The sequence below is a fragment of the Ranitomeya imitator genome, chromosome 7, assembly GCF_032444005.1.
Source record: "Ranitomeya imitator isolate aRanImi1 chromosome 7, aRanImi1.pri, whole genome shotgun sequence".
NCBI lineage: Eukaryota > Metazoa > Chordata > Amphibia > Anura > Dendrobatidae > Ranitomeya > Ranitomeya imitator.
The window spans coordinates 29,889,647-29,901,835 of record NC_091288.1 but is presented as its reverse complement, the minus strand read 5'-3'; the positions used below and the strand labels follow the sequence as shown (position 1 = coordinate 29,901,835).

The 12,189-nt window shown below is 43.3% G+C and overlaps 1 protein-coding gene across 2 annotated transcripts in view; it reads right to left on the bottom strand.

The window, feature by feature from the left end:
• GPD2 (glycerol-3-phosphate dehydrogenase 2) overlaps positions 1-12,189 on the bottom strand; it is a 149,768-nt gene that overhangs the window by 112,696 nt on the left and 24,883 nt on the right. For both annotated transcript variants that reach the window (XM_069732962.1, XM_069732963.1), the window contains exon 2: positions 5,794-5,899. In XM_069732962.1, coding sequence (XP_069589063.1) covers positions 5,794-5,892 — 99 coding nt within the window. In that variant the 5' untranslated portion in view covers positions 5,893-5,899. The remainder of the gene's footprint in view (positions 1-5,793; positions 5,900-12,189) is intronic.

Genomic DNA, 12,189 nt, shown 5'->3' with positions numbered 1-12,189 from the left:
TAAGAGATTCTGAAAAATTTTTGCAACTTATGACGTTCTCATGTTATTTTTGCCTGGCTTCAACTAAGTTGGCGGATCTGGAGAGTGGCAAATACTGGCTCATCAAAGTCGAGCTGCAATTTTCCTTATGCCACAAGTCTTATACATACATACTTGACACTTGTCAAATAAAAATAAGGACATCATTTGAAATTCAAAATCTGTAGTTTGTAAATTTTTTTGCCAAAAATTTAGTTTGTTGATAACTGCAAGTACTCCAAAAAATCTAACACTTTGAGGTTTCCTAAAGATACCATCACACTGAACGATATCGCTAGCGAACCGCGGCGTTGCAGCGTCCTGGCTAGCGATATCGTTCAGTTTGACAGGCAGCAGCGATCAGGATCCTGCTGTGATGTCGTTGGTCGCTGCAGAAAGTCCAGCACTTTATTTCGTCGCTGGATCTCCCGCTGACGCCGATTCAGCGATGTCTTCACTGGTAACCAGGATAAACATCGGGTTACTAAGCGCAGGGCCGCGCTTAGTAACCCGATGTTTACCCTGGTTAACATCGTAAAAGTAAAAAAAACAAACACTACATACTTACCTTCCGCTGTCTGTCCCCCGGCGTTCTGCTTCTCTGCACTGGCTATGAGCGCCGGCCAGCCGGAAAGCACAGCGGTGACGTCACCGCTCTGCTTTCCGGCCGCTGTGCTTACACAGCGCAGAGAAGCAGAACGCCGGGGGACAGACAGCGGAAGGTAAGTATGTAGTGTTTGTTTTTTTTACTTTTACGATGTTAACCAGGGTAAACATCGGGTTACTAAGCGCGGCCCTGCGCTTAGTAACCCAATGTTTACCCTGGTTACCGGCATCGTTGGTCGCCGGAGAGCTGTCTGTGTGACAGCTCTCCAGCGACCAAACAGCGACGCTGCAGCGATCGACATCGTTGTCGGTATCGCTGCAGCGTCGCTGAGTGTGAAGGTACCTTAAGATTGTACCCAGCCTCTTTCAAGCTTTTTAATGCAAATTCAGCCTTAGCAATGTCAAAGTGTCCTCAACATACAAGGCTGTGGGTGAACAGAGGGTAACCCGGCTTTGGGTAAATGGAGCATGACCATCCGTCCTTGACGTACACTCATACACTATATGTACAATATGTCAGTGTTTTATGGCTTTCCATCTAGCTTTATGACTAAGCTTCAACATTCTATCATTATCCATATTCTTGCCAAAAAGGTTGCTGCATTTCTTGCCTCTGCTTTTTTACAGGCTATAATAGTCCATCATGAATGTCTGTGCTATATAATGTGATATGACAGCTACAAGTCATTACGGTGAGGCTAACGTGGTTGTGCCCAAGGTCATCCGATCATTCTCTGGCTGATGCAATATTCGGCAATGTATAAAATGGTATCAGACCATTTTTGATTATTCATGGGAAAAATAAAAAATACAATTTTCTATGCTAAACAAATTTCTAAAAATTTGAAACATTCAATTTGCATAAAATCGATCGGTTCTTCTCTCATCATAGAAAGTCTGAGGGGCTCCTCTAAAAAGAAAGGATTGATGTATCAGACAGGTACCCGACTCCCAAATGCGCTTGGAAGGAGGGTGCAGGAGGTATTGAAGGGGTGTGATATGGAAGAGGGGCATGGTCTCACACTACTGTCCTTATGCTTCTAGAATCCCAAGAATAAAAGTTGTTACGTATGCGGTATGGGCAGGGGAGTAACATTTGTGTTTGCAGACGGTGCAACTGTGACTGGGCTCATGCGAGACGGGGACCCGACAATGACAGTTGGTCTATTTCAGTTGGATGCGAGTCCAAGGATGCACATTCAGCTAAAATTTATTGCAGTGCAGAGACCCGCCGGGTAAATGCACCACAATAAAGGCCGGCCAATCAGAGGCCAGCAGGTGATGCCATCATGCCAGTCACAGGCGGCGCATGGCAGTGATGTAATGCGTCATCCATTGCAGGAACGCCAAAGTCAGCTGCTGGTCTCTGCGTCGGCTATAGGAGGAAACCGCATGTCGTGGGAGTGGGGGGATGGTGAGAAGAATCGTTTTGGGGGCTTTTTTTTTTACGTGTTTGAGAACAGCGGCAGAACGGGGAGCATTATTACAGGTTGGGCCCAGGAGCTGGGACATTACAGTATTCCAGGAAGGGGCCAAGGGTGGGAGACATACTACTGGAAGGTGCCAGCATGGGGGACATATATTAGTGGAGGAGGCCAGGATGAGGACATTATTAGTGGAGGAGGCCAGGATGAGGACATTAATACTGGATGAGGCCAGGATGAGGACATTAATACTGGATGAGGCCAGGATGAGGACATTAATACTGGATGAGGCCCAAGATAGGGGAGCAATATTACTGGAAGGGGCCAGGATGGGGGACATATTACTGGAAGGGGCCAGGATCGGGGACATATTACTGGAAGGGGCCAGGATGGGGGACATATTACTGGAAGGGGCCAGGATGGGGGACATATTACTGGAAGGGGCCAGGATGGGGGACATATTACTGGAAGGGGCCAGGATGGGGGACATATTACTGGAAGGGGCCAGGATGGGGGACATATTACTGGAAGGGGCCAGGATGAGGGACATATTACTGGAAGGGGCCAGGATGAGGGACATTATTACTGGATGGGGCCCAAGATAGGGAACATATATAACTGGATAGGGTCCAGGATGGGGGACATATATTATTGGAAGGGGCCAGGAAGGATGACATTAGTACAGGATGGGAGACATTATTACACTATGGGGGGAGGAAGGGACATTTGTCGTTTTTAGGGCCCATACATCTGACAACTATGAAGGTTTGGCCTTAGGTCCACATTTTGCACTGGGGCCCATCGGACTCTAGTTATGCCGTTCTGTATGGGCATATTGTAACAGTGTCTTGCCCTTCCTCATCTGTCCTGAATTCCATACAAATTATTTATTTCTCTATTAAACCTTCCCGAGGGGTGGAGACAATTTTGCAAGGAGAGGCAAATTAAGCCCCATTTTCTATAATGAAGGGGCAAAAAAAATAATAAAATATAGGGGTAGAGGGAACACAAGACTGAATTTTCAGCGTTCCCCGTAGCGCCTCTAATGTAATTGTGCCTGATCCTACCTTCTTTGCAGCAAATCATGACAGATTAAGTCACTTATACAGAAGGATTTTCATCGGCATGCTAAGATGTGACAACAAAACCGAGCACGCTTGAAAGGTTCTTTGAAGATCTGCACAAGGACCCGATTTCAACCACATATGAAAACATAATTGCCAAGAATACATTCAGGAATAAGAAATAATTGAAGTGCTTCATTTTTTCTTATCCAGATTTAAGCACCTTGTAAAACTCAACAAAAGTCTTTTCACTGATGAACCAACATGCCAGATTAGCCAATTAGAACACCTAATTAAAAGAACTTAATCATCTTGCTATAGTAAAACCACTTATCGCAGCATTAGTCTGAGTAAATCCCAGTATGACTTTCCCCCGCACAACTTCTGTCATTTGATTAAAACAAACTACTTCATTATCGCCCCTATTCTTGATATTATAATCCAAGTGGCACTTCCTGTGATGAAATAAGTGTATTTCCCTTCCTCACAATTATTTAGATCAATACAATTAACAATAAAGGAGAATACAATGCTGCATCAAAAGAGCTCGCCCGATCAATAATGGGCAATTATAGAAACGTGCACAGACAGCTAATGCCGCCTACTATCAAAGCCACCGCACATTTCCCTTTAATTAAAGGAACGTCGCACAAAGCGGAATAGCTCTGGTCTCAGAATAGAGCGGCGGGTTTTTTATCTTAAGATTACTTGTATCACTTTGTAATGTTAAAACTACTTCTTATATAATGATTGCATTTTTAATGTAAATTCTTACCCTTGGAATCCGTTTATTACTGACCCGATAATAAATTAATAAATATACAGTCAAAAGAAAAACTAAAGTATACCTTCTTTGAATTCTATGGTTTTATCTATCAGGACTAGTAAAGAACGAGCGTGCTCGGATAAGGTGTTATCTGAGCATGCTCGTGTGCAAATAAGAGGGTCTTCGGCGTGCTCGAATACTATGTTCGAGTCCCCGCGGCTGCATGTCTCGTGGCTTTTCGACAGCCGCAACACATGCAGGGATTGCCTGTGTGTTAGGCAATCCCCAGGTGTTGAACAGCCGCGAGACATGCAGGCGCGCGGACTTGAACATATTATTCGAGCACGCCGAAGACACTCGGTTAGCACCCAAGCATGCTCAGATAACACCTGATCAGAGCACACTAGCACATCACTAATCAGGACAAAAATAGAAGACATATGGGTCCTTTGAAGGTCTTAAAATTAGGCAATTAGTATCTCAGATGCATGACAAATTACACTGCGAAACTCGGCCAAAATGCAGACACAGCGCTGCACAGGTGACTTAGAAGGGACTGTAAATGGGGACTTTTCACCCCCACTCGTCCTCTGATTTATTGCTATAGACTGATAATGACATAAGAGCACCCTACAATTCACACTTCCACACCACTCTTCTTTCTTGAGCACTTGATAGGTAATTTTCTTGCCTTCTGGCATACACAGGGTAATACCAGGGCTGTGGAGTCAGTAAGCCAAACCTCCGACTCCGACATTTCCATGACACCGACTCCACCAAAATGGGCTCCACCTCAGACTCCGACTCCACAGCCCAGGGTAATACAACCAGCCTATACTTTCCCTCTTCAAGGTTGTGGGTACGTTTAGAGCAGCAAGGAACAAGCTTATAAAATTATAGATTCAAGATGCAGAAAACCGATGCAGTGCATAAAAAGTCACAAAAAGAAGTAATAACAGAAAGACATACATAAAAGGCAAAAACAGTATAAAATACAAAAAGATAAATGAAGACGATTAGATGGGGGTCGCCGCAGAAATTAGAACCGATCTACAATTCACGTTGTCTCTCCTGGATCTGACAATGAGTTTTCTAGATAAGATAATATAAAAAGGTCCCATCCATACCCCTCAGCCCTCCTCCTGGTCAGGGGAGAGGAGGATGGCTAATACTATGCACAGAGAGATGGAAGCAGGACCGAATTCTAATTTAGGTCACATTTTCCCACAAGAACTTTCGAGTGGAATAATATGACCACCATATTTCCAAGCATACTTTCACCATCCTAGACATATAAAACATGGCTGATATATCCAAATGTTTGGTTATTAAACGAGTGGTGTGAAACAATCCTAAGACAAAAGTGTATAAGTTGAACGAGAAGAGCTACTGCAGGGTATTGCTTACGAATGAGCTGAGAGTCAGAAGGTGCTTGACCAGCACTGTGGACGTGTGCTGTGCTTCTCTCTGTGAAGGAAGTGCTGCTGAAGTGTTTGCTAGCAGAATGCTGCAAATAGCCAGTGTTAGTTCATTGCTGCAAGCTATGTTTCCAAACCTGTTAACTCTTATAAAGACATTGCAATCATCAAGCTCATTGGACCCTCACGAGTTCTGTGTCAGAACGATGGAGCCCCGACCAATCAATGAAGAAATTAGAGCAGAATACCGGATAAAAATGTGTCCTGGAGTTGAATATCATAGGTAGACAAAGGTCACTCTGCACTGAGATATGCGGGATTGTATGTAATGCTTATAATGTGGGACTAGAGTGGACAGCTGAGAAATTTGGCCTTGTGATAGGAGAACAATAGACACAGTATAAACATAATTTCAATAATGTTAATAATTTTACTAACGTTTGTGTGCAGCAGATTTGAACCTCAACATCCCCCCTGATTTTAACTTCAGTTATTACCTTTCTCTTTTTGTCAGTCAGATGAGAAAGACCAAATACAGTCGCCACTGCACCCCCTCCGAGGACAAGGGTCCCTTGAATTATGTTCCGGAAAGCCATTTATTTTCTGTAGAAGAAAAGAAAAAAAAAATTGATAATACATACTTAAATGGAGTGTCTCAAAGTCAACTCACATCCATACACCTTATAAGGGCACACGAATGTCACCGGTGGGGTCTTCTAATTGTAATCCACCATTATGAGACAAAGCTGATAGGTAGTGATGAGAGAATATACTCGTTACTCGAGATTTCTCCAGCACGCTCGGGGGTCCTCCGAGTATTTTTTAGTGCTCGGAGATTTAGTTTTTCTTGCCGCAGTTGAATGATTTACATCTGTTAGCCAGCATAAGTACATGTGGGGGTTGCCAGGGAATCCTCGCATGTACTTATGCTAGCTAGCAGATGTAAATCATTCACCTGAGGTGCTGAAAACTAAATCTCCGAGCACTAAAAAATACTCGGAGGACCCCCGAGCGTGCCCGAGAAATCTTGAGTAACGAGTATATTCGCTCATCACTACTGATAAGAGCTGTTTTGGCAGACCATGCCTATAAAACTAATACACTCTGTCATGGATGTGAATGGGTGGCATCTAATATCAGATAAATTAACATGCAAATCTAAAATAAAATAAAAAATTTCAGTGATAGCAGCTGAATATTAGGAGCCAACCGGTGGCGATCTAGTGATCACTAGGACAGCCGTCTTAGAAGGGATTTCCCACAGCTTACAATGGTTAGGTGGTTGAGCATACACAATGCCAAGGTTAATGACATGTACGTACACGGCTGCTTCCACCAGAATGGAATAGAGCAGCGGGACGTTTTCTTGGCTGCAAATCTATGTAAGCGCCTGCTTATTGTGTTGTGCAGAAAGAAGACCCCTAGACCACCTTTCTATTGATTTTTAGGTATCCAGGCCCCCCAAAAAGAATGATGAAACTACAGAGATGGATTTATTATTATTATTATTAATAAACATAATCAGGATATAAAGGGATCAGACTCTCAATTACCAGTGAGATGCCGCATATAGCCTAGACATGGAGCTATTTTATTCCAGTACCTGCGTGACTTTCCTATATGCGTTCTATGTGCGGAATGTCCTCATCAAGTAACTTTTATAATTAGCAAAGTCCATGCTACATATACATTACAGTGTAAGACTATGTCACAGCACAGTTGTCCTTGTGGCTACACGGTGCCATATACATTATTTTCTTTAAAGGCTAATGATGAGCGAATGTGCTCAGATATCGTGTTACCCGAGCATGCTCGTGTGCTAACTGAGAGTTTTCGGCGAACTCAAATAATTTGTTTGAGTGCCTGCGGCTACAATCAGGCAATCCCCGCATGTGTTGCAGCTGACAGCCGGGAATCATGCAGCCACGGGAACTTATACATATTATTCAAGCACGCCCAAGATACTCGGAAAACACCTTATCCGCATACTTTCTCTCATCACTATTATAGACACTTAAGATGCAAAAAATGATTTTATGTATGTTCGTGGTTACCTTTAGTTATTGAAAATGTAGTTGCAGTCTGAACTCTTTAATTTCTTCATTCACTGTAAAACTCCCTAAAATTAACTTTGCTACCTGACCCACATTTCAGATTCTCGCCTTGTGGGAGAATCTCTCCCAGGCTGAATGTGAGCCGCAGAGCAGGCTGTCAATCAATCAATGAGCCGGGGAGTGGTTACAGCCGCTCTCATAGTGTAGTGAGCGATCACTGGAAGTGAGCGGCTGCAGGGAGAATGAAACTTCATTTTCTTCCTGTAACCGCTGCTACTGAAAAGCGGCCAGGCATATTTTAAACTCCATTTACCTTCAGATTACCACTATATCAGCAGGTAAATGGTGTTTTTTGGAGGTGACAGGTTCCCTTTCAACAGTTGAAAAAGTGCGTTAATATTAATAGGTCGTTTTCTCATGACGCCCGCCTCAACGGGGAGGGGGGTTGGTACAGACAACAGTTTTGCTTCTGTTTCTTTTTTTTTTTTTTTAACAAGACTATTTGCAAAGTTCTTCATTTTAGTTTCTCAGATCTACGAAAGAAAGAGAAAAAGAAAGAAAAAGAGAAAAAGAAAGAAAAAAAGAAAAAGAAAGAAAAAGAGAAAAAGAAAGAAAAAGAGAAAAAGAAAGAAAAAGAGAAAAAGAAAGAAAAAGAGAAAGAAAGAAAGAAAGGATAGAGGAAAGCCTGGCTCGGAGCTTATAACCAGTCATGGAGTATCATTACATGTCTGCTGTGTTTTTCTTTGCTATTAATATTTCCCCTGAAGGAAACTGACGTCTACGACGGCCAAGTGTAACAGGTTCATCTACGCATTTTCAGGTTCTGCTCCGAGAACGAATCGCTTTTATTTATTATGTAGATTTATTACCGCGTTCTCCAGCCAAATGACATGTTGGGCGGAAGCGCAAACACTGCGCTATTAATGTACATGATGCAGCCGCTTCATGTCTCACCTCAGATTCCGTTTGCTACTTTATGAAATCTTGGACAGGGCAGAAAACAGGCTGATTTTTTTTTTTAAATAAAGACGTCAAAGTGGTGAAAACTCTGGGAATTTAAAGAGCGTTTTACATTACGAGAGTTCCTCCACCAGCCACAAGTGTAAAAGCGCTGTATGTGCTGCAAAATCAGCCCCAGTCATCCTGAGGGAGGAACAGAATGCAAAATGGACAGTAAAGACTGACACAGCAGGGAGAAAGGTACAACATGAGCGTAGCTGACCGATGGGTGGTAACTGTGTGTAATAATGGGGGTAATTTAAGTTGATGATTCCGTTAGTGAACGCTACTTTGTGTACGAGACAATTATTTTCTTTAAAAACCTTCTTTTGAATATTTCTGTTATAATTAAAGTTTTATTTTCTCAAAGTAGTTTTCCTAGACTATATAATACTGACGACTTATACTTAGAAACAAAAAAAAAAAAAAAAATGAAGTTATGGGAGAAAGCTTGTAGTACCATTTTTAGCCACTTCATAACGGACGGAGCTGTGACACTTCTGGTGCGCCACAACTCATTCAATCAGCTGATCGTCCAGAGATTAGACTCCACCAAGCATACTGATAGCTCATAAATACCGTATTAACGTATATGAAAATCAGCGAATGCAAGTTATTTCATATAAAGTAATTATACACCATAAAAGAATTGGGAGTTTCCTGAAAGGGCATGAATTTCTTGAAACCCACATATGACAAGTTAATCTGATTTTTTTTTTTTTTTTTTTTACAAAAATCACCTTGAAGTAATATTTATTATGTGCACTTGTTCTAGTAATGGGATTATCCACTTTAGGAAAACACCTTGTATAGTAGCTTGAAAAATGTTGATGCTACTACTATTACCCATTCTATCACTATCAGGACTAGTGAATATGCTGCCATGTAGTCCTCCATATTCATGAGCTCTGTATAACCCCACCCACACCAATGATTGGCAGCTTTCTTCCTATGCACCGTGTACACAGCTGCCAATCAATGGTGGAGGGCGGGGTTATACACAGCTCAGAATTCAGAGAGATGGTAGATCTTCAATTGTGATTTTATCAAAAATGCAACAAGTAGCCCAGTAAGTGACGCATTGCTGGAATCAGGGACTCTGCCTCTACATCATGCTGCTCTCTGATGGGCAAAAACCTTGTGACCGAGTCTGTTTAATGATAATGATGAGCAGCAAGTCACCATCAGCTACAGATGTACACTAACTGCCTTTTATTCCTTATTTACATTTTGACCCATCGTTTGTTTGAGTATCCCAGCATGCACTGGAATTCCTAAAGTATCATCAGGGGGCAGAGGCTGCGGTCACTCCCAAATCCTCTGCCCCTCCCTGAAATGAACAGCCATCGGTGACCTTCATTTCAGTGACTGGGCTAGTCCCTGTGTGATGTATACTATGTGATGTGCATAATGACAGTGCACTCTCTGTTGCTGGCTAAAATCAGCAGTAACGAGTTAGCAAGAGAGAGCACTGTCAGTGTGTGCAGAGACCAACGCCACTCCACAAGTGATATCTCTTGCAGGGATGTTGCTGGTCTCTGCATGCCAGGCATTCTGACACCGTGCTCTGACAGCGCGCTTTGATGACAGCTCATTATACCCCCCCCCGATCACTAGAGATGGAGGCTGAGCCTCCCATTTGACCTCACTGCATAAATACAATGATGAGGAATCTCAGCAGCGGTCGAGCATGTGCGTCGCTGATATATGCAACGTCTTTAGGTCTTTTATTGCACATGCTCGACCGTTGCCGATTATAAACTCCTCCTCATTGTTTCATTCATCCAGTAAAGAGGAACAGGAGGCACAAACTCCATTCTAGTGATTTATAGAATGCCTCCCCCCCAGTGATCAGACATTTATCTATTAAGCTATGGAAAGGTGATCGAGGTAATTTGTTCAAATTTCAAATTTGTTCAATTTTTTTGGAATTTGTTCAAAGACTCCTTTAAAGGGCTTCCCTCTCGTTAATTTTTAATAAATCAATAATGTTCGAATGGTCACTTTGGAAATGGTCCTACTCCTGGGACAACAATATCAAGAGTCCACCTAAATCAACGGAAGTTACAGAAGGCTCCAGTTTCCTTAACATTTCTTACAATGGAAAAATGGCTGGATGAAGTATGGAAAGTGTGTTCCAGATTTATAAAGGAACTGCATAAATAATTTTAAATACTTGTAATATCAAATATCTCAATAATGCGGGAGGGAAGCTGAGGGACAATAAATTCCTGCAGTTTCCCGCTCTTATCCATAACCAACTGCGAACTCCTGAACCTGGACTTATAGGACTAAGCAGTACCGTGTCAAAATCCTGTAAAATTTAGCTTACTATAGCAATCACAAAAAATAGGGCAGGCGAAGAGGAAGACCAGCAATCGATGGCTTGATACTATCAAGATAATGGTGGAGAAGGCCCTGGTGGACGTATCTAGGCTTGTACAAGATCGATCTTCCTACAGAGTGCTCATCCATCAAGTCACCATGGCTCGAGATCAAGCTGAAAGCGGTAAAAATAAAAAATTAGGTAACTGCTTTTTATGCAAATTATAAAGATTGACGTAAGCCAAGTCTCCACACCGCCCCTCCTCAATAAGTTGCATTTCAATGCCAGTCAGTGACTGTGAAAGGATTTAGCGAGGCCCCGCTAAGCCGCTGGATACAGAAATGGAAATCTGGCATGGATTCAGGGCTCACAGACAAAGTGTGGCTTTGTACACTTGTCCCATGCCCGAGGTGAACCGTGCAAGTAAAACTGTTTGTGGTTAGGACAAGGCAAAAACCATGACAGCTGGTATCTGTCGTAGAACAGTAGGGCAGGATGCCAGGGAGGAAATCATTGCAAGCCCCTGCGTAGAGTTTTCTTAGGTCCTGTGGTTGCTTCGGGCGCCTCACCTAGAAACGTTCTGCTTCCTCCAGGATGCCATTAGTCTGATCCAGCTCACTACGTAGCAGCATTGTTTGGTCGTCTGTGGTCTGGGGCGGCAGGCCTAGTAATTCTGACCCATTTGTGGTTTCTGGAAGATCCCGAATCTTACCTTGAGAGCCGAGTCAGTGACGTAATGAGCACTGCATGTCTCGCGTAGTGACTAACCGTCTGATTTACACCCTGCAGCCATCACACATTTTATATCCAACAAAGTGAACTTTGGTCATAAAAAAAAAAACCTGAAGTGGGCAAGGAAGGGAACGCTGTGCAGCCTTGTGTGAGTCACAGAGGTGGTGAACAGTGATCCCACGTTTGATGTGCTGGTCTTTTCCCAGACCGGCCCTCTGGGACAGACAATGCAGAGTTACGTGTAACATCGACCAAAGAATTCTGACTCAATCCCGGCTCATTTCATCCATGTACTTCTCCAAACGTATATTACTTTTAAGTATCAGATCAGTAGAAAACCTCAAAAGGTCCTCCACCTTAAAATGACACATTAACATTGTACATGAAGGACATACTACTGGAGACTTACTGAGTGTTTTACTGTTCTACTTATGTAAGGGGGAGAAACGAACCAGCTTTACCTCATCCGTAACGGGTCCGGAACCGTCGGGTCTATCACCTAGGATACAAGGGCGAGAGCTTGGGGTGTCAGAGTGTTGAGTGCAGAAATTCAAACAGTTCAGGCGGGAACGGCACGCGCGCGAGAGAGTCCCGTCAGAGTAGATCAGCTGTGAGGCGACGCTGACTGGAGCCGGGGACGAGTGGACGCGCTGACCCGAAACGACAGATGGGGACCCACTGAGACACCACAGAAACCGCAGTCCTCGCTAACACAGCTGTCCCCGCTTATATCGCAGACCTTTAAGAGACTGCTGACAAGACCACCCCGACCGGGAGTACTG